General features: G+C 36.1%; 1 protein-coding gene across 1 annotated transcript in view; it reads right to left on the reverse strand.

Moving 5' to 3' along the window:
- Positions 1 to 2,352: 2,352 nt before the first annotated feature.
- Positions 2,353 to 24,487, reverse strand: part of LOC144433799 (cytochrome P450 20A1-like) — a 40,833-nt gene continuing 18,698 nt past the window's right edge. The window contains exons 6-11 of the mRNA XM_078122164.1: positions 24,236 to 24,299; positions 22,776 to 22,952; positions 16,046 to 16,169; positions 7,484 to 7,598; positions 5,856 to 5,920; positions 2,353 to 3,077 (exon numbers count right to left, since the gene is read on the reverse strand). Coding sequence (XP_077978290.1) covers positions 2,825 to 3,077; positions 5,856 to 5,920; positions 7,484 to 7,598; positions 16,046 to 16,169; positions 22,776 to 22,952; positions 24,236 to 24,299 — 798 coding nt within the window. The 3' untranslated portion in view covers positions 2,353 to 2,824. The remainder of the gene's footprint in view (positions 3,078 to 5,855; positions 5,921 to 7,483; positions 7,599 to 16,045; positions 16,170 to 22,775; positions 22,953 to 24,235; positions 24,300 to 24,487) is intronic.

Consider the following 24,487-nt stretch of genomic DNA (forward strand, 5'->3'; position numbering starts at 1 on the left):
AGAGCTCGAAGGGGGGGGGGGGCAAATTGTTTTTGACCAATATAATCCCCCCCCCCCACCCCGGTCGTAAATTTGATTCCAGCCTAACAGTAACAACTTGCAGATAATCAAAATAACTATTCAAAAACTATACCGTATACTTACCTTGTCAATTTAGTCGTTCGAGAGATACATACAAGAAACAACACTAAAACATAAGTTAGCACTGGGAGTGATGGTTGACTTAACTGAATTAATTGAGCAAACACTTTGTAGGTAGTGTAATGATATTACAAAGTCGAGTTCTGTGATTACTTCCAGAAAAGAATGCCGACAAAAACAACTGTGCGATTGTGACCAAAGACACAACAAAGAACCCAATGTTTATGTTGTAAGCTTTGTGCATCTTATGATTATGATAACATTGGTGACTGGCAAGTTAAATTTCTGTGTGCTCTGTATATACATTGTAGCAGTTTACGTCACGCGCGTACCTAACTTATCCTAACTTGTACAAATAACAATCTGTTAGAATTGGGTAAATAGGTTCACCACACTAAATGATGGTTGTGTCAGTCTTCAGTATTCTATTAATGCATTGCTCTGGTGACGAGTACTTTTGCGTGTCTTCTCTGTATTTCAGACCACTAAAAAGAGTGGTCTGAGTCTTTATATATTGTAACAGTTTACATCACATTTGTGCCTAGGAGACCTTACCTGTATCAAATCACAATTCAGTTGGAATGAAATATTAGCTCACAAGTGACCGTGATCCAGACCCACATAAAAAATGGGAAGAGCTACAAATTTATTGGTGCTCAAATTTCAAAATGCTAACCCTGGCCACCAGATCTTTCAAATTTCAAAATGCTAACCCTGGCCACCAGATCTTTCAAATTTCAAAATGCTAACCCTGGCCACCAGATCTTTCAAATTTCAAAATGCTAACCCTGGCCACCAGATCTTTCAAATTTCAAAATGCTAACCCTGGCCACCAGATCTTTCAAATTTCAAAATGCTAACCCTGGCCACCAGATCTTTCAAATTAAAGTGCAAAGTTCTTTACTAAGGTCATTCAGAAACTACCAAAAGGAGGCGTGACATTGGCAAAACAATTGCCACTTTAACCCAATACAAAACGCTCATATTATAATAATTCTAACCAATCGCATATATGCTTCGAAATGATCAACAATAGATTATTTCTTTATCCTTGCTTTATCAGTTACATTTTTTATTTCCAGGATGTACAGGTGGGAAGGCTGACAGTGCTGGGAATCCTGAAAGCCACGCCAACATTAAATTGAGTGGCAGGAGGCTCATAAGTCAGTGATATTGCAAACAGCGCCAATGGCGTTGTGGCACAACTGTACATTTAAAAAAATGTTCATCCACATGCTTATCGATGCTAGGTATACGTGTTCATTTGCTGAATGACTATCCAGTTGCCTATCCAACCATGTTGCTATCTTTGCGATCATTTGGCTGTTGCTATGGGCGTGGTCATGTTACTAGATATATTTGCATACATTTTTGAAGGTTTTTGTTCACTTGTGTATGAATTCATGATATTATCTTTGCAATATATGTGATCATTTGCCTGTTGCTATGGGCGTGGTATTGTTGCTAGGCACATTTGCATACATTTTTGGAATGTTTATTCATGTCTTTCAATTCCTGTTATCTTTGCAATTTACGTGCTTATTTGGCTGTTGCTATGGGCGTGGTCTTGTTGCTAGGCAAATTTACATACATTTAAAAAATGTTTATTCAATTTTCTATTAATATCTGTTATCTTTCTGAAATACACGGCCGTTTGGCTGTTGCTATGGGCGTGGTCATGGTTGCTAGGGATATCTGCACACATTTCTAGAATGTTTACTTACTTGCCTACCAGATGATGTTCTTATTTAACCAAAATATACTGCCATTTGGTTGTTGCTAAGGGTGTGGTCATGGTTGCTGGGGCCAATTTTGTCGAAATGTTTTGAAGAAAATCTGCATTATAACACTATAAGAAACACCTCAACAAGTTTCAGTCTCAAGTACTTTGTCAGATATAAGTTTTTGACCAAAAACAAACATTTTTACACCTAATTTGCATATCACTCACGACATAATTGTATCCTTAATATTTCTTCATCTATACATCCCTAGATGCATTCCCATTAAATTTCAGCCCAATCTGCCCAGTAGTTTTTGAGTTTAAGCTTTTTGACCAAAAATCACATTCTTTGACCCAAATCACACACCGGTGATAAGATCATTTTGATTTTGACAATTTCCCAAATAGACACCCAAGGTAATACACCCACCAAATAACGGTCCAGCGTTTTTTGACTAGTATGTTGTTCACACACACACACACACACACACACACACACACACACAGACTGACAGACAGACACATTTTGCCATGCACTACTGAATGTTATCAGTTCAGTTGTGCTAAAAAGGGCACATTTTAGCAGGCTTATAGCACTGTCACATTGCCATAACCCTTTGGAGGGTATGTATGTGGACTTGTGCCAAGTGATTATATAACATACTTCATATTTTTACACTGAAGATTACAAACTGATCAGATGTAAGTTGAAAATTTAGAAAAGAATTTCACCCACACCCTAACTTCCCTACCAAATATGAAGCGCGCACACACACACACACAAACATTTGCCATGCCCCTAGCACTTATTTCAGTGTGTGGAAAAAATTAGAATAGAGTGTGGTATGTGTAGTTTGAATTGTAACTTGATATATTAAATAAATTAAATTATTTCCCTTACAGAGTCACTTAAATAGAAGGAGAAAGTCTAAAGTTTTATCATTAACATAGAATCAACCTCTATTCTCTCCTGGTTACAGTCACCCATATTTCTTCACTTGGCAAAGTCACAAATCCAAACTTTCTCTGTATATTTTGACCTTCAACCAAATGAAATTTAAACTTTCTAAGAAGTGTTGCTAAGAAAACACTCCCCTCTGCATAAGTCATGCGATATCCAGGACACATTCTTTCTCCAGCAAATCCAAAGGGTGAAAAGGCTAACTTGTGACGCTTGGCAGTCTCTTCTGGCAGAAAGCGATCAGGATCATATCTAAAAATAAGCAATTAATTTTAGTACTTTATCATTTTACAAGTCTATTTCAGAATAAGTCAATTATATACAATAAGCTTTAAAGAAACACAAGCTGAATTTATTGGGTGTAAATCTTACTGCAATGTGGCACACTTACAAATGGTGTAAATGTTACCACAATGTGGCACACTTACAAATGGTGTAAACGTTACCACAATGTGGCACACTTACAAATGGTGTAAACGTTACCACAATGTGGCACACTTACAAATGGTGTAAACGTTACCACAATGTGGCACACTTACAAATGGTATAATTGTTACCACAATGTGGCACACTTACAAATGGTGTAAATGTTACCACAATGTGGCACACTTACAAATGGTGTAATTGTTACCACAATGTGGCACACTTACAAATGGTATAATTGTTACCACAATGTGGCACACTTACAAATGGTATAATTGTTACCACAATGTGGCACACTTACAAATGGTGTAAATGTTACCGCAATGTGGCACACTTACAAATGGTGTAAATGTTACCACAGTGTGGCACACTTACAAATGGTATAATTGTTACCACAATGTGGCACACTTACAAATGGTGTAAATGTTACCACAATGTGGCACACTTACAAATGGTGTAATTGTTACCACAATGTGGCACACTTACAAATGGTATAATTGTTACCACAATGTGGCACACTTACAAATGGTATAATTGTTACCACAATGTGGCACACTTACAAATGGTGTAAATGTTACCGCAATGTGGCACACTTACAAATGGTGTAAATGTTACCACAGTGTGGCACACTTACAAATGGTATAATTGTTACCACAATGTGGCACACTTACAAATGGTGTAAATGTTACCACAATGTGGCACACTTACAAATGGTGTAAATGTTACCACAATGTGGCACACTTACAAATGGTGTAAATGTTACCACAATGTGGCACACTTACAAATGGTGTAATTGTTACCACAATGTGGCACACTTACAAATGGTATAATTGTTACCACAATGTGGCACACTTACAAATGGTATAATTGTTACAACAATGTGGCACACTTACAAATGGTGTAAACGTTACCACAATGTGGCACACTTACAAATGGTGTAAATGTTACAACAATGTGGCACACTTACAAATGGTGTAAATGTTACCACAATGTGGCACACTTACAAATGGTGTAATTGTTACAACAATGTGGCACACTTACAAATGGTGTAAATGTTACCACAATGTGGCACACTTACAAATGGTGTAATTGTTACCACAATGTGGCACACTTACAAATGGTGTAAACGTTACCACAACGCAGCATGGTATACTCATAATATTCTAGTTACTGAAGTATAATTAATCACTTGTAATTGATGTAAGTCATACTTTGATATTAAGCTTATAAACTCATAAATGATTTGATGTAAATTTATTATACATACAACAATTTTTGAGGAAATCCTTCTTTGTATACTTTGTAATACCTACCATTCTATCTAAATGCCTACCAACCAATTCTATATACATGTATGCTGTCATTTCCAAGGGTGCTCCCATACCTACTCAAATTATGGATTGAGGTTAGAGCAATGTATAATGTGGTTTTATTTGTGGAAGACCCTCCCCTGCCTATGCTTTTATGTTTACCACAGTCTTTTTGTAAAGTATTTTAAACTATATTCTTGAGTTATACTAGTGTTTTTGTTGTACCCTTTTTTGCTGCCGTTGTCCCCATACATCATTACCTCCGTAAGGGTACGGGAGGTATTAAAAGGGTGATGTCTGTCTGTGGTCTTCAATTTCTTAAAAACGGCTGGCTGAATTATACTGAAATTTGGTACATATAATGTTTGGGGTGATGGCTAGACCTGATTAGTTTTTGAGCGAGATCTGTTCATGTTAATAAGGGAAATTTGCATATCAATGAAATCAACTAATTAAGCAATATCTTAAGACTGCATTCTTCAATTTCAATATAATTTAGTACATATGTTAACCATTACAAAAAGCATATGTCCTATCAAGTTTGTTGATGTACCTTACAGTGTTAATGAATAATTTGCATAATTAATGACTTTAAGTAACTAAACTGTATCTTAAAAATGCAAGCTTTAAATTTCATATGATATGGTACATATATCAACTACAATAATACGCACCTGTCCTATGAAGTTGTTAATACAACTTTTACCTTTTAATGAGTAATTTGAATAACGAACGATATTCAGTAATTAAGCAGTATCATGCACTCTTCAAATTCCGTATAATTTGGCATTCACATTAACCTAAGAAAGCACACTTGTTAAAAAAAAAAAGCCTAGTTTTTTGTTTTGTTTTAATGAGCAATTTGCATAATTAGTGATTCCCTTATGGGAGGCATTCAGTTTAAATCTGGTTTTATTATTATTTTAATGTTATAGTAATATACTGTGATTTTTCTTTTGCTATTATCTGCGATTGTAATGTTGTCTCAATTCAGCAGTTGGCTGCTATGTACAATATTAATAATTCATAAATAAATAAATATAAATGATAATAATATATACTTTGTAGTACCTACCTATTACATCATTTAGAAATACTTCGAATTTATTAATGTCCTATGATCAGCTTAGTCATCCTAAAATGTCAACATGCATATCAGATTTTTCTTTTTTGAATTCAGGTATTGGGAAAGCCTCAAATTTATTGCCAGAGTGAAAACCTTAAGAGAATTTTTAAAACAACACCACATGAATTTAATAGCATCAATACAATGAAAGGAGCATCCTACATGTTTTACCTGTCAGGGTATGGCCAGATGTTTGGATCCTGTAAAACTACACCAAGAGCATGGACTACGCCAGTCTGTAAACAATTCAATATAGAAACAATAAAAAGACATGTAAATACAGGTAAAATAGTTTTATGTAATCATTTACTGCATATCATCATGTTCTAGTGTTAACAAATGACCTATAAGTCAGAAAAGCTCTGCTATTTTTTTGTTTTTGTTTTGCTTTTGTAACACGTGTTTTGTTTTTAGTGAAGTAATAAAGTGGTTAGTGGTTTCATATGATGACTCACACACACACACTATAGAACACATTTCACACAGAAATTGGTAAAATATTGTACTTTTATATTACAGTCACCATTTTACAAAAATTCTATTTTTACCCCTAATTTGCATATTAATAACCCAATCAACTTGTCTTGAACAAACTTATATCTGCTCATCCAAAGACACCTACACTAGAAATTTCAACTCAATTGGCTCAGTACATGGACATGGAAAATTTGCAAACAAAATGGCTGCCAGGCAGCCATATTGGATCATATCACAACGAAAATGGATATGCACATGCATGTCATAAAACACTATGCTAATACCAACTTTGAATGAGATCTGTTCAAGCATATCTGAGTTATGGCTTTGGACAGGGAAAATTTGCAAACAAAATGGCTGCTAGGCGGCCATATTGGGCATATACATTAACCTAAGAAAGCACACATGTCCAAACAAAAAGCCTATTACCATGGTTTGTAAGTTTCAATGAGTAATTTGCATAATTAGTGATTCCCTTATGGGAGGCATTCAGTTTAAATCTGGTGTTACATTTATAGTATGTATAGTGATTTCTAGCAAAAATCTTAAAGTTGTTGACACAAAGAAGTGTTCAAAATCAGTCTGATTTGACTGAAATATTCTAACACAGCTAGCTGCATTGTGGGTATCACTTTTTCAAGATGGCAGTTGCATGATGAATACTAGTCTCATGGTTTATGTGGCATCATTGGAGTTGCAGGTCACATGCCAATTAACATTTGTCTACAAATTGATCTAAGATTTCCATTTTGCTACATTGGCAACCTATCTTGAAACCTTAGCTTGCATACTAAGGTTTCAATTAGGTTTCATTAATTTTCACTGGTCTCCAGTGATAAGCTTCCAAAATGTTGGACACCTATGGACACCTTATTTTTGGCTGAAGCTAAAGGGAAACCCTATGGACAGTTTAATTACCTTTCCAGTTTGGTGTGTACCATAGTTTACTGTACATTTCAACCAAGGCATGCTTACAAATTTTAGTGATTTTTTTTGTAAACACTTACTGATTTATTTTTGCTTATTAATTTACACAACATATGTGATATAGTGGTATTGTTTGTGGGGAGTTATATTGTTTGACAAAGTTCACATACATGTATACACAAGATTGTAGCTAGAGTTTACCCCCCCCCCCCCCCCCATGGAATGGTACAGCCTTTAGTTTAAGTTCACATGTACACAAAGAATATAGCTAGTTTTACCCCCTTTAGAATGGTATATCCCAGTAAGTGCACATACAGAATGTAGCTAGTTTTAACCCTTTTGAAATGGTATATGCCAGTAAGTTTATATATACATGAAGAATGTTACTACTTTACCCCTTTTGGAATGGTATATCCTAGTACTCTCATGTCTCTGTCATAGTTGACTCTTGCAGCAAAAGGAGCAAGTATTGAACATCTCATAGCTTCATCGAGGACCTGTTTTGTATACCTAACAAAAGAACAATATTCATTGGTATTACAAATTGAATACAGTTTCTTTGACATGTACTAATAATCTTAATGTAATCTAACAATAATTTGTTTTTACATTAAATTGTACTTCTCTTGCAATATTTTGATCACATGAATTTATTTGGACCCTTCAACACAAACTTATTAAAAGTGACCTTGCAGATGAGAAACAGGTATCTTATCAATGGCAGTAGCCTTTACCATCCACATGGGAGGTATCGTAAAGTGCTCAAAGGAATTAAGGTGAACAAAGCACCAGGTCCAGACAAACTAAGTGGAAATCTCTTAAAACAGTGTAAGGATAGTTTATTTTATATAATCCATTATATATTTGAGTTATCGTTGTCAACATGCACATATCCATCATCTTGGAAGATTGGTGAGATAGTACCTGTTCCAAAGAAAGATCTACCACAGGTTATCAATGACCTTAGACCTGTAACCCTCACATCTATTCTGTCTAAATGTCTTGAACGAGTTGGTTTAGCATTATTAATGCCACATGTAAAGGATAATTTTGATCCTTTGCAATTCGCATACATACTTGGACGTTCAACTGATGACGCAATTTGTACTTTAATAAATCGTCTTACTAAGCATCTAGACGCCAAGTCATCGAATACAGCTAGAGTTCTATTTATCGATTATTCCTCAGCATTCAACACTATTCAGCCACATCTAATGCTTAATAAACTGAATGCACTCAATGTACCGGCATACTTGAAATTATGGATCTTAGATTACCTCACCGAAAGATCACAATATGTCCGCACTAAGTATGGTGTATCCGACATAATAACAGTTAATACAGGTGCACCACAAGGCTGTGTGCTGTCACCAGTTCTTTTTGTACTTTACACAAATGATTTGGCATGGGACACTAATGGCGCAATGATTGAGAAATATGCAGATGATACAGCTGTTGTCGGATTTATATCAAATGATGATGACAGTGAGTATGTGGAGTGTATCGAGTTTGTCAACACCTGGTGTAAAGATAACTACCTTGATCTTAATGTGCCAAAAACAAAAGAATTGATTATTGACTTCTGATGGAATAAAGCAGAAAAACAACCTGTTGAAATTAACAATATGCAAGTCGAAAGAACATCAGTATATAGATATCTTGGCTGTATGGTTGATGATAAATTGTCCTTTGCTCAACATGTGGACAATCAGCTCAAAAAAGCAAATAAAAGGTTGTATTTTGCAAGGTCCATGAGGAAATTAAATGTTAGCTCGAATGTCATTTCTTTGTTCTACAATTCAACTATTTATACAGTCCTCAGTTATGCGAACATTGCATTCTGTGATATGCTGCCTACCTATCTTAAACACGATCTAAACCGTCCTAGGAACATATGCAGAAAATTAGTTAATAATGAATTCTACGAACTATCTAATAACTCTACATTGTATAAACTCAAATCGTTTAAGACTGCTACAAAAATTATCAAAGATTCAACGCATCCACTACATACAGAATATGAATATCTACCAAGTGGTCATCGCCTCAGAGTACCACGTGCACGTACAAACAGGTTTAAGTATAGCTTTGTTCCAAGATCTATTCATCTCATAAATAACATGTAACCGCTACTGTCTGTATGTATTTATATGTATTGTAATCCTAACTTTACTTTTCATGGATTATGTATTTAAGTTAATGTAAACTGTGTGGATATGTATTTGTCTATTTTCTGTCAATGCAACGAAAATTTCATGATCGACATGACGAATAAAGTTATTATTATTATTATTATTATCCACTTATATAAATGTAATGCATTAGCCAGAGAAATATGGTTCTGGTGCAATGAAAGAGACACTTGGTTGTCAGCTGCACACTTGCCAGGAGCAAACATTGTTAAATGCAGATGCATGCTCCAGTGTTCATTCTAGAGCACGGGATTGCGGCATTACCCATTTTTCATTTAAAAGGCCCATAAACAATATGTCAATGTGGCCGTAGTGCCGCGTTAACTTATTGGTTGCCTTGGACCTATTTCAATGAGTTCTGTAATACCGCAAATCTAAATGTTTTGACTTGTTTTTGACATAAAGGCTGCTGACGAAACAACATCATGTGATATCAGTCACATTTGTAAAATTGACACAATGTCTAAATTTGTTGCCGGACTACATTGTATAAACGTCATGACATACAATAAATTGATTGACACATGAATTAAAAACATCTGAGTTCTTACAACATGCAAGTTACACGCACACACACAGACATTTATCATTGGCTCTCCCTTATGAAGCTGTCAATCATATGTGTTTTTCCATGATAGAGAGAATCTAATTTTAGTATTACTCAACATGTGTTTAAAACTGAAAATTTCATTATCACGTCATCATTTCACCCACTTTTGAATATGGCACGACAGACTACGTAGGGCCAGTGTAGTTGAAGAAGTTGAAATGACTTCTATGAGAACCAATGATGACAATGATTGCAGTGATGGTGATAAAATTGCCCCAAGTACAACTATGAGTGAGACATGGCTATGGCACTGGCACCGTGTCCCCTTCCTTCAAAAGATTTCAAAAACACAAAGGAGGATAAAAAATTTACAAAATCGCTGGTTAAAAGACTATAATTGACTTTGCTATGATTCCACAGAGGACAGTGAAATGCCAGGTTTGTATGGATGGCAAAAAGGACAATACGTTTACGCACAAAGGCTGTCACAACTTTTGAACATGAACTTTAACTCGTCACGTGGCAAATACTGATCATCAACAGGCTTTGAGTGAAATGGTATTACACAAGAATTTCATAAAATCTGCTGAGTCAGCGAGAACAAAAGGACTGGAAGGTATCATTGCCGGACTGAGAACAGTTTACACGTTGACCCGAGAGAAGGTTGCTACAATTACAAGCGAGTATCCCTCATTACTAAAATTGCTTGAACTACAAGGATGTGAAAATGTAAAATACATGGATGTCGGGCAAAATGCCACATATTCGTCATTTACTACTGCCAAAGGGTTCACCGATGCCATTTCTGATGTCATTATAGAAAAACGTTGTGAGTAATGTTTATAGGAGCCGATACGTAGCCATTCTTATCGACGAAAGTACAGACATTTCGGTATCAAAAAATTAAACTTTAAATGTGTATGTGCGGGCTGTGTCACCTACAGACTTCCAACCAAAACCAGTAATATTTCAATTTGTAATGCTGAATCAATGTGGATTGAATTCATAGAAAAGGGCAAAACGTATTTGGTGGCTATTATTTATAGACCACCCAGTAGTAATGCTGACTCATTCATAGAGGATCTTGGTAGGACATTGCATGAACTTAATCACAAGTATCATGGGTCCATAATTATAGGAGATTTTAATATTGATGTGGCAAAGTCGTCTAGTAATTCTGAAAAACTGCTAAACACACTATCGTGTTTGCATTTTGAACAAACTATTAGAACTCCTACCCGTGTAACAGATAGATCTGAAACAATAATTGACCACCTCTATACGAATATGAGTTATGTCCACACTGATTCTGGCACTATTCTAGTCGATGTTTCTGACCATGTTCCAATCTTTACCTTTTTCAATAATGTAGATATCTCATTCTCAGACACAGGCAATGCATGCAATCTTGTAAGGGATTTTTTTAGCACGGGTTGTCCCTATATTTAAAAAGGGAAACACAGAAAACACTGGAAATTATAGACCAATTTCTATTTTGCCTTTACTAAGCAAAATTTTTGAAAAAATGGTTAATAATCAAATTCTAAACTTCTGTGAGAAAAACAACACATATGGTTTTCGGAAGCAACATGGCACCAAACTGTCTTTGATCAGCCTCACCCAACATCTTCTTGAAGAAATTGATAAGGGAAATCCAACACTTGGGTTATTCATTGATTTTTCGAAAGCGTTTGACACCATAAATCATGATATTCTAATATCAAAATTAGAATATTATGGAATACGAGGTTTGCCCCTTCAATGGCTAAAAGATTATCTCACTTTCAGGTATCAGTTTGTAGGTATAAATGGTGTTAATTCCTCCAAACGGGCAATTACTTGTGGTGTTCCCCAAGGCTCAATTCTAGGACCTACACTTTTTCTTGTATATATTAATGATATACCACTATCTTCCGATTTATTTGACTTTAGATTGTATGCCGATGATTCAAATTTATTCCATACTTTTACTGATAGAAGTAATATTATTGATATGACATCAATGAGCTATGAATTAACAAATATCACAAATTGGTGTGATGCGAATAAGCTAACGATAAATCTAGCTAAAACGAATTACTTAATTCTGAAAAGCAAAAGGAAAACAGTGGATAACACTGGATCTATGCGCATAAAAGACACAATACTGCAAGAAACTGATACTGCATCATTTGTTGGAGTGTCAATTGATCAGTGTATGTCCTGGAAGCCACAAATAACTGCTGTAAATTCTAAAATAAGCAAACTTACAGGCATATTCCTACATATTCGCAAAGTTGTGCCTCAACATATACTTATCATGCTGTATAACTCCACTGTTCTCCCACACATCACATATGGACTGGAAGTATGGGGGAGTACGTACCCGACTTTAATATACCTTAATGAATTATTTATTGTACAAAAACGATTAATTCGTATTATGACTTTTAGCAAATGGAATGTACCTTCAGAACCATTATTTCAAAAGCTCGGTATTCTAAACATTTTTCAACAACACAGCCTACAAATAGCGATGTTTGTCCATGATGTTTTACATAAAAGACTGCCAAGCATCTTCCACGATTACTTCACTACAATTAGCCATTCTTATTCAACACGGCAAAGCAGGAGAGGCGATTTGAATATTCCAAGAACAAAACATAGGTCGGGCCAATTCAGCATAAAATATGCAGGTGCGAAACTATGGAATAAAATACCAGTGCATATTAGGACTATACAATGCAGGTCAGATTTTAAGCGGGAATTTAAAAAATGTCTACAGTCTGGTTGTTTCGGGATCTAGAGCTCATGTTTAATTTTATTTTGTAATTTCAGTGTATTTCCATGTATCATCTACCACGTTAAATAGTCTTGATTGAAACAGGGCAAAATTAAATGATGAGTGTCATATGTTTTGTGAGGGGAGGACTCGATTAGTTGTGTAACAACTACTTCCACACCCTTTTCCCGAATAACACGTTTATGTATATACATAAGGATATTTAGTTGTTCTGTATCACATTTTTTTTTTTTTTTGTACGTGGGAATAAATTCTCATGGAATCATTGTATGCTTAATACTTCTTCGTCCATACATCCCTAGATGCATTCCCATTAAATTTCAGCCCAATCTGCTCAGTGGTTTTGGAATTATAGATTTTTAACCAAAAAGACACATTTTTAGCCCTAATTTGCATATCACTGATGGGACCATCATGTCATGAAGAAATTCGTAGTAAAAACACCCTGAAGAATGTTTCACCCAAATTTCAGCCCAATCTGCCCAGTAGTTTTTGAGTTTAAGTTGTTTGACCAAAAATCACATTTTTTGACCCAAATCACAAACTGGTGGTAAGATCATTTTGATTTGAACAATTTCCCAACTAGACACCTAAGGTAATGGACCCACCAAATATCATTGCAATCGGTTCAGCGGTTTTTGACTTTAAGTTGTTTACACACACACACACACACACACACACACACACACACACACACACACACACACACACACACACACACACAGACAGACAAACAGACAGACAGACAGATGCCGGGCGATCCCTATAGCACTACTGAACCTCAGTTCAGTTGTGCTAAAAAAAAAAGAGTTAAAACTGGCAATCAGCAGCAACCCGAACAGCCATGAATTTATGGTTATACTGCCTATTATTGATTATGACATCACAGAGGGTACCATTTTATGTCAGTTAGTATCGTAAGCAATGGCAGACAGTAGTAATACTGACTTTGATACTCGACAGAATTAATCTCAGAGTGATGAATCTTCTTTCAATGATGATTTTACCATGTTTGATAGATAGATTTAGCTTTTATGTAGGTTTCATGTCGTACGATATTAGCAACAATAGTGAAAATGCTAGTGATGTTGGAGAGTATATCGGGTTCAAGTTGATCGTCAAATTCTATTGCTGAGGGCGACCAAAGCTGACATGGAAGAGTATGGTGGAAGGACAATGTAAACAGATTGGATTAAACATCAATGACTATGGGAACAGGCAGAAATGGAGGAATGGGATTGCCACATGGAAAGAAGGACAGTCGGTGACCCCCCGCCAGGGGGAAGAAATCGACTTTAATTAATGATGATGATGATTCCGACCTCAATAAAACTAGGAGTAGGAGCTCAACTACTGTTACAAGTTAATATCAAAATTCCTCTGATGATATTGTATTGAATCAAAAAATAATAATTCGAACCAAGTATAATGTTCCAATTGTCGATCTTTTTTCCCGTCCTAGAAGTTGATTGCTTCTAAAGTTCAATGGTTTTGCGGTGTAGGCCTTTAACTACTTGGGCAAGAGAAAATTAAAGCCAACCTAATTTTATTGTCTATATATGAAATGAGAGTGACCTGTAAATGTTTCACAGTTTTTGTTGGGGTCTTGTATTGTCACATGCTTGGCTTGTGACAGTGAGTTTACATCTTTTATTTTTGGCCAGGGATATCTAGGGTGCGATCTGCTAGATTTACTGAACTCGAGTCTGCGACCTACTTAAAATTCACATTCGGACTGAACAGAAGCAGGCGTCATCAACTTGTTGGGGACTCAAATTATTGTGTGTTTTTGATCATGGTGTACAGGTGATTATTAGGAGTCTTTAATTAACGGTAGGTGGGTAGTGTTGTCAATATGGAGTAATTAAAATTGTTTCTTGGGTAGTCACCCCGGCGGTATGACCGTTCCCCGATCAAAGCTGAAGTAGTGTACCTATGGACTCGGAGACTACACTTGGATTGAATTTATCCATATTTATAAATTAAATTGCAAAATTCTTAAAGTCATACAGAAATAATGTCTCTTACTTCAAAACAAACAGAAATCAGAGCAAACGTGCCTCATATCTAGTTGCAGGCTTTCGCTCATAACCATGTGTTGGGGTCATGACCTTAATGGCATGCTGACGTTAATATTGTCCAATCATATAGAATATCATGAACACATCATGATATTTGATTCGTTAGTTTCCTAAACTGTATACTTCTGAATTCGGTTTATTAACTGAATTTTATTACCAGCAGTAAGTTGTAAAAGAAATACGAAATTTCGTAAGACATTTACAACTTACTGCTGGTATAAAATTCTTCTTTTACGTCATTTTCATTGAAATTTAGCAAGTAACTTTTATGAACCTTGGTTTTTTAGTGGTATACAGTGCTGTTTACATGCAATGACTCGGAGAGTGCCTCTATGCTCAGAGCAAATCGAATCAACAGCATATTATGAACAAGAATATTGTGGCACTGCATGTCCTGATACGCCTTCTTGAAGTTTCCCGTGGGTATTCTAATAGGGTACTAGTATATTTTAGTTGAGATGAAATATGTTTACTTTGTTGTTAAATGAGCTGCTAAAAAGGCAACATGAGTTAGTGGTCTAAAACTTATGCCGTCATGAAGGTATTGCAGTGCTCTTGTTGGCAAATGATAAAAATCAGATAAATAAAAGTCATTGACTGTGAAAACCCCAAAAATTACAACTATTTGTGTATATTGAGTCCAATATTGAGCAGTTTTCATTTATATTGCCCATTTCTAACATAAGGGGACATATCATACATGGAAACTTCAAATTAATACATTTCTGTACTGCCACCAACAGACACAGATGATAGTCAGGTAGTGTGGGTAAACATCAGCAAAGGTTAAGCTAAGACATGTAGATTGTAGTTTTTTGTTTACTGATGTCTATTAGGCATGGTCTAGGTGGACCACAAATACCCGAAAACTCTCGAACTAAATCCAACGGGAACTGACTGAAAAACTGTCAAGTTTTTAAACCAGAATACGTTTCATGAACTTGTCGTCTAGCAAAATAGCAATAGTGAATGTGGGTATTTTGAATCACCTTTAAGTGGTTGTAACACACACACACACACACACACACACACACACACACACACACACACATTTCACCATGCCAATAGCACTACTGAACCTCAGTTCAGTTTCGCTAAAAAAATAATACAGGTGAAAAATACTTTCAATTTGGTGTGTCTTGGCAACTTTGTTTCAAATTGGTGTGACTAGGCAACCGGAACAAATTTATGTGATTTGAAATCATGAAATCATTCTCCAGAACCCAAAGTTTATGAAAATGTGTAGTGATGTTTGATTATAACAGGAAAAAATATAAAAAGTCCCAATTCATGGACTAAGACTGCTGAATTAGGACTATAAAATATGCAGAAATCATTGGTTGTATACTTACACAAGTTTTGTCAGAGTCTTATTATTTACTTGTCCACTTATTCCAAGTACATCAATCAACTCTTTGTACACTTTATCTTGGAATTCTTGATGTTTGCTGATATAGTATAATGTCCATACCATCACTGTAAATTGTAAGGAGATACAGGAAGGGTATTTTAGAATCAACTGTCAATCAATCAATCAATTAATCAAGTTCAGTAGTTGTTTAATTCACACACACACACACCCACACACACACACAAGCTTTGAAGTACAAAAACCTATTCAGTAACTAACTTACTATTAATTTGTTTCTATGCAGAAATTTTAATGTAAAACATTTTAGGAAAAGCATGGTTTCAAATGAACGAATATACAGACTGGGAATTACGAAACTCGAATTCCATGCGACGACAATCAGTACGTAATAGATGAGGCTGATGGTATATGACATCGAAACACGGTCTTTTGATGGACTGGTGTAAAATGGTCAAGCAGTCAAGTAGATGAATGGTCATGGTGTGTTCATAGTTTATGCCATATGAGTAATCATAGATACTTGAGACGTTTGTCAGACTATCATTACAACAGAAATTCGTAACTTTATTATCAACCATTTTTACATTGTTAAACAGACATTATAGTCCACATTCAGTGTTGGTAAACCACTGTTGTATGATAACTATGTACACAAATATATGGGGCTACCAGTGAAGGTCATGGGGCTACTGACCTTTATGAATGGTAGCCAACAGGGGCTACCAGGGAGAAAAGTTAATTTCGAGCCCTGATATATATATATATACAACTTTGGCGACAGGAAAAGGGTTTAATCAGACCAACAATATGCTACTGCAATGCCATAACAATATCCTGTAAGGCTGTATATAGTTCACCAGCACCAATGTCCAGTAGCCAGGCAACAAAATAGTCCTATAACAGTTTTGCACTTATTCAGACTTTCTGGTCTATGTATAATGTAAGAAAGCCTGAAATGGACGATATTCAATAATGTTGCATCAGATGTGAAAAATCAATACACTACCATGTTGCCTCATAAGGGCAATATTCAATATGCGATGTTGCATCAATACACTACCATGTTGCCTCATATGGGCAATATTAAAATCTAAGAGTTTCTGTGTATTTTGTTTAGGGTGAATATATGTTGCCTTGTGGTAGTTGTTTTTATGTGTACTTTATTGTCACCAAGCACTACAAAACTAGTTCTTTTTTTTTGGGGGGGGGGGGGGGGGGGGGGGGCTTGCCAACTGGCAGATAAATCAGTCTCTAGATTCTGACCAGTTGAGTGTGTCTTGTTTTACTAAACTATTTTCCAAACAGGAAAGTATATCTTTGGCAGGTAGGAGTATAGTATGTTTGTTGTAATGTGTAATGTCGGTGATGATGCTTGGGTGTTTGTGGTTCAACACAAAGCCTATCCAATTCCTGGGTATCTGTAATTACAGTTTAATGACTTACTGTACCCATATGTTACCATATGTACCATTCATGGAATAAATTAACTCTTAGTCTAGTTCCAATTCCAGAAAAAGTTGCTGGAAAATGTTATTGTAGGCATTATTGTGTAAAAGTTGGAAGGCAACTTATCTAGAGCAATTTCATGGTGCTGAATCCAAAAAACATGCCTTCCAAGTGAAATTTTGAGATCTTACCCCTAAATTTGCACACATTTGCATAAATTTGGCTTTTTTTTGGGGGGGGGGGGGTTTGATAGAAAGAAACATCTTTGCATAAAACTACTATAAAGCCATCATAATGCCTTTTTCACCTAAATGTACATGTGTCTGATTGACATCACAGTTGAAGTAAATCTGTGGGTACCAAAAAGTATTAATTAGCAGACGCGCTATGGTTTGTATTAAAGCCTATTAGGGACTTCACACTTCACACTTCCACAGTTTATACGTCACTAAAGCATTGCATCATGGGCTAATTTTCATTCATATATTCTGCCCTTATGGAAATCTGTGTCCAGAATCAAGACTTGATCAAAGCAAGGTATGAAGTATAATCTGTGAAATATGAAGTATGAAGTGTGAAGTATGAACTGTGAAATGTGAAGTATGAACTGTGAGCTGTGATTCAGTGTGAAGTATGAAGCATGAAGTATGAACTGTGAAATGTGCAGTATGAACTGTGAAATATGAAGTATGAATTATGAGGTGTGAAGTGTGAAGTATGAAGTGTGAAGTATGAAGTGTGAACTGTGAAGTATGAAGTGTGAAATATGAAGTATTAACTGTGAAGTGTGAAGTATGAAGTATGAACTGTGAAGTATGAAGTGTGAAATATGAAGTATGAACTGTGAAGTATGAAGTGTGAAGTATGAAGTATGAAGTGTGAACTGTGAAGTATGAAGTGTGAAATATGAAGTATGAACTGTGAAGTATGAAGTGTGAAGTATGAAGTATAAAGTGTGAAGTGAAGTATGAAGTGTGAAATATGAAGTATGAACTGTGAAGTATGAACTGTGAAGTGTGAAGTATAACGTGTGAACTGTGAAGTGTGAAGTATAAAGTGTGAACTGTGAAGTGTGAACTATGAAGTATGAACTGTGAAGTATGAACTGTGAAGTATGAAGTATGAACTGTGAAGTATAAAGTGTGAACTGTGAAGTATGAACTGTGAAGTGTGAAGTATAAAGTGTGAACTGTGAAGTATGGAGTGATAACTGTGAAGTATGAACTGTGAAGTGTGAAGTATAAAGTGTGACCTGTGAAGTATGAACTGTGAAGTGTGAAGTATGAACTGTGAAGTGTGAAGAATGAACTGTGAAGTGTGAAGTATAAAGTGTGACCTGTGAAGTGTGAAGTATGAAGTGTGAAGAATGAACTGTGAAGTGTGAAGTATAAAGTGTGACCTGTGAAGTGTGAAGTATGAAGTGTGAAGTATGAAATGTGAAGTATGAAGTGTGAAGTGTGAAGTATGAAGTGTGAACTGTGAAGTATGAAATATGAAGTATGAACTGTGAAGTATGAAATGTGAACTGTGAAGTGTGAAATATGAAATGTGAAGTATGAAATGTGAAATATGAAGTGTGAAGTATGAACTGTGAAGTAATTAAACATCCGTGTCTATTGGTTGCGCTGTCTCGAACCAATTCAATATTGCTACTAACAGCATCAAAATTGCTTAATGAATATTGTTTGTTCTCATCCTGAAAGACGAACTCACTAATTTATTCATAAAGTTCAATACTGTCCTGAGCATAATACAACATTGTCAAAACCTCAACCATGTGGATAAATGGTTCTACTTTCATGTTCAACACCAGGCAAATTACTCATAATGCTACTTTCATGTTCAACGCCAGGCAAATTACATGCACTGCTACTTTCATGTTCAACACCAGTCAAATTACTCACACTGCTACTTTCATGTTCAATGCCAGTCAAATTACTCATAATGCTACTTTCATGTTCAACACCAGGCAAATTACTTGCACTGCTACTTTCATATTCAACACCAGTCAAATTACTCATAATGCTACTTTCATGTTCAACACCAGGCAAATTACTTGCACTGCTACTTTCATATTCAACACCAGGCAAATTACATGCACTGCTACTTTCATGTTCAACACCAGTCAAATTACTCACACTGCTACTTTCATGTTCAATGCCAGTCAAATTACTCATAATGCTACTTTCATGTTCAACACCAGGCAAATTACTTGCACTGCTACTTTCATATTCAACACCAGGCAAATTACTGGCACTGCTACTTTCATGTTAAACACCAGGCGAATTACTCACACTGCTACTTTCATGTTCAATGCCAGTCAAATTACTCATAATGCTACTTTCATGTTCAACACCAGGCAAATTACTTGCACTGCTACTTTCATATTCAACACCAGGCAAATTACTGGCACTGCTACTTTCATGTTCAACACCAGTCAAATTACTCACACTGCTACTTTCATGTTCAATGCCAGTCAAATTACTCACACTGCTACTTTCATGTTCAACGCCAGGCAAATTACTCACACTGCTACTTTCATGTTCAACACCAGGCAAATTACTCACACTGCTACTTTCATGTTCAACGCCAGGCAAATTACTCACACTGCTACTTTCATGTTAAACGCCAGGCAAATTACTCGCACTGCTACTTTCATGTTAAACACCAGGCAAATTACTCGCACTGCTACTTTCATGTTCAACACCAGGCAAATTACTCACACTGCTACTTTCATGTTAAACACCAGGCAAATTACTCACACTGCTACTTTCATGTTCAACACCAGGCAAATTACTCACATTGCTACTTTCATGTTAAACACCAGGCAAATTACTCGCACTGCTACTTTCTTGTTCAACACCAGGCAAATTACTCACACTGCTACTTTCTTGTTCAACACCAGGCAAATTACTCGCACTGCTACTTTCTTGTTCAACACCAGGCAAATTACTCACACTGCTAATTTCATGTTCAACACCAGGCAAATTACTCACACTGCTACTTTCATGTTCAACACCAGGCAAATTACTGGCACTGCTACTTTCATGTTCAACACCAGGCAAATTACTGGCACTGCTACTTTCATGTTCAACACCAGGCAAATTACTCACACTGATACTTTTATGTTCAACACCAGGCAAATTACTCATAATGCTACTTTCATGTTCAACACCAGGCAAATTACTGGCACTGCTACTTTCATGTTCAACACCAGGCAAATTACTGGCACTGCTACTTTCATGTTCAACACCAGGCAAATTACTCACACTGCTACTTTCATGTTCAACACCAGGCAAATTACATGCACTGCTACTTTCATGTTCAACACCAGGCAAATTACTGGCACTGCTACTTTCATGTTCAACATCAGGCAAATTACTGGCACTGCTACTTTCATGTTCAACACCAGGCAAATTACTCAAACTTCTACTTTCATGTTCAACACCAGGCAAACTACTCACACTGCTACTTTCATGTTCAACACCAGGCAAATTACTCATACTGCTACTTTCATGTTCAACACCAGGCAAATTACTGGCACTGCTACTTTCATATTCAACACCAGGCAAATTACTGGCACTGATACTTTTATGTTCAACACCAGGCAAAGTACTCACACTGCTACTTTCATATTCAACACCAGGCAAATTACATGCACTGCTACTTTCATGTTCAACACCAGGCAAATTACTCACACTGCTACTTTCATGTTCAACACCAGGCAAATTACTAGCACTGCTACTTTCATGTTCAACACCAGGCAAATTACTCACACTGCTACTTTCATGTTCAACACCAGGCAAATTACTCACACTGCTACTTTCGTGTTCAACACCAGGCAAATTACTCACACTGCTACTTTCATGTTCAACACCAGGCAAATTACATGCACTGCTACTTTCATGTTCAACACCAGGCAAATTACATGCACTGCTACTTTCATGTTCAACACCAGGCAAATTACTCACACTGCTACTTTCATGTTCAACACCAGGCAAATTACTCACACTGATACTTTTATGTTCAACACCAGGCAAATTACTCATAATGCTACTTTCATGTTCAACACCAGGCAAATTACTGGCGCTGCTACTTTCATGTTCAACGCCAGGCAAATTACTGGCACTGCTACTTTCATGTTCAACACCAGGCAAATTACTGAGTGCATGCATGTGTCTATACGTATATCCTCTGTTCACCAAGTCATGAGTGCATACATGTGTCTATACGTATATCCTCTGTTTACCAAGTCATGAGTGCATACATGTGTCTATGCCTATATCCTCTGTTCACCAAGTCATGAGTGCGTACAAGTCTATGCCTATATCCTCTGTTCACCAAGTCATGAGTGCATACATGTGTCTATGCCTATATCCTCTGTTCACCAAGTCATGAGTGCATACATGTGTCTATGCCTATATCCTCTGTTTACCAAGTCACGAGTGCATACATGTGTCTATGCCTATATCCTCTGTTCACCAAGTCATGAGTGCATACATGTGTCTATATGTATATCCTCTGTTCACCAAGTCATGAGTGCATACATGTGTCTATGCCTATATCCTCTGTTTACCAAGTCATGAGTGCATACATGTGTCTATACGTATATCCTCTGTTCACCAAGTCATGAGTGCATACATGTGTCTATGCCTATATCCTCTGTTCACCAAGTCATGAGTGCATACATGTGTCTATGCCTATATCCTCTGTTTACCAAGTCATGAGTGCATACATGTGTCTATGCCTATATCCTCTGTTCACCAAGTCATGAGTGCATACATGTGTCTATATGTATATCCTCTGTTCACCAAGTCATGAGTGCATACATGTGTCTATGCCTATATCCTCTGTTTACCAAGTCATGAGTGCATACATGTGTCTATACGTATATCCTCTGTTCACCAAGTCATGAGTGCATACATGTGTCTATGCCTATATCCTCTGTTCACCAAGTCATGAGTGCATACATGTGTCTATGCCTATATCCTCTGTTCACCAAGTCATGAGTGCATACATGTGTCTATGCCTATATCCTCTGTTTACCAAGTCATGAGTGCATACATGTGTCTATGCCTATATCCTCTGTTTACCAAGTCATGAGTGCATACATGTGTCTATGCCTATATCCTCTGTTTACCAAGTCATGAGTGCATACATGTGTCTATGCCTATATCCTCTGTTTACCAAGTCATAATGAGTACATGCACATGCCTATATACCTATGATAATCATCTGTTTGCCATCACATTGATAGGACTTACTGAAAGTTGTTGTGTGGTAACCACCAATGAAGTATGTGATTGCATCTGACAGTAATCTTTCTTCAGTTGGAGAGTTTTCTATCAGTACATCAATAAAAGTCCATTCTTCCTGACAGGGAGGATTTTCACACCGTTCCTGAATCACATTACGCATCATATCATGCCATGATTTCAGGGCTATAAAACAATATAAGACCAGATTTAAACTGAATGTCTCCCATAAGGGCAAACCATAGATTTAAACTGAATGCCTCTCATAAGGGCAAACCATAGGTTTTTACTCCTCCACATTCATATTAAATTATTAATTATGCACATTAATCATTAAAAATAAACTAGAGATGAATTGAAAATGTTCCTGGAGAGGGGAAATGTTATTAATGTGCATATATGCTATATTAACAAGTATTTTACATATATGTTCTATATTATGTTTAATGTACATACCAAATTATATTGAATTTGAGGTATGAATTCATAAGATATAGTCTAATTACCGAAAATAATGAACTATGCAAATTAATCATTAAAATGAAAAGCTATGCCAACAGGCTTTATAGGATATGTGTGCTTTGTTTTGGTTGATGTCTGTGCCAAATTATATTAAATTTGAAGCTTACATTCTTAAGATATAGCCTAATTATATAATATTTAAAGTCTTATCACTCCGCTCAAGGTTATTACCTATTGTATTAAGGAGTGGATACGAGATGTGAATGTTGGTAATCCCAAGCGGAATGATTTTCCATTTATGGGTGGGTGGGTGGGGCTTCGGATCTTATTTCCTGGTTTGTGTTACCTGCCCTACCTTCCCTCATCACCCATTATATATTTTGGAGTCTGCTTACTCTCCTCATTCGTACTTCAGTGTCGTGAACAAGGGATGACACCGACCTCTTCCCTTCACCTGGTTATATACCTATCCTCATTAATATTCATGAGATCATTTGCATATTGCGTAGTAATTTCACTCCGTGATAAGGCTTTTAATAACCGAAAATAATGAATTATGCAAAATATTTATTTAAATATTTATTTCAGCTACATCAACAAGCTTTACAGCGGATATGCAATTTGTTATGTTTAAAGTATAACCAAATTATATTGAATTTGAAGTTCGCATTTTTAAGATATATCCTAATTAGTAAAAACCATTAATTATGCAAATGACTAAGTAATCTTTCATTAGAATCAGTTCAGTAGATCTTGACGTATCATGTCCATAGACAAACACACACACACACTCACACACACACACACACACACACACAAACACACTCACACAGACAGACAGACAGACAGACAGACAGACAGACAGAAGCATAACATAACACTCCTTTACGAGAGGAAAAAACTAAACATATAAAGTGACACACACAAATAAATGTAAAATAACTGTTACAGTTTCAATTGTTTATGTCTTAATTTAAAGCAGGCAATAGTTATTAACTTTAAGTTACCACCATCAAATTCCTCATTTGTCTGCATGTCTTCTGATATGCTCTTATTCAATATTGCCATTGCCTGAAAAAAAAAACCCAGAGTTTACATTAACTTGGACATTTTAAATTGGCTCACCAAATAAACAATGTGTTCTGTAATTTATCAACACTAAAATTTTTAGACTTATGAATCTATCTTTACAATTTTTTTTTTTTTAAATTTTACACATTGATATACTTGCATAGAGTTGCATATCTCCAACAATCATT

This window comes from Glandiceps talaboti, chromosome 4 (assembly GCF_964340395.1).
Source record: "Glandiceps talaboti chromosome 4, keGlaTala1.1, whole genome shotgun sequence".
NCBI classification, from domain to species: Eukaryota; Metazoa; Hemichordata; class Enteropneusta; family Spengelidae; genus Glandiceps; species Glandiceps talaboti.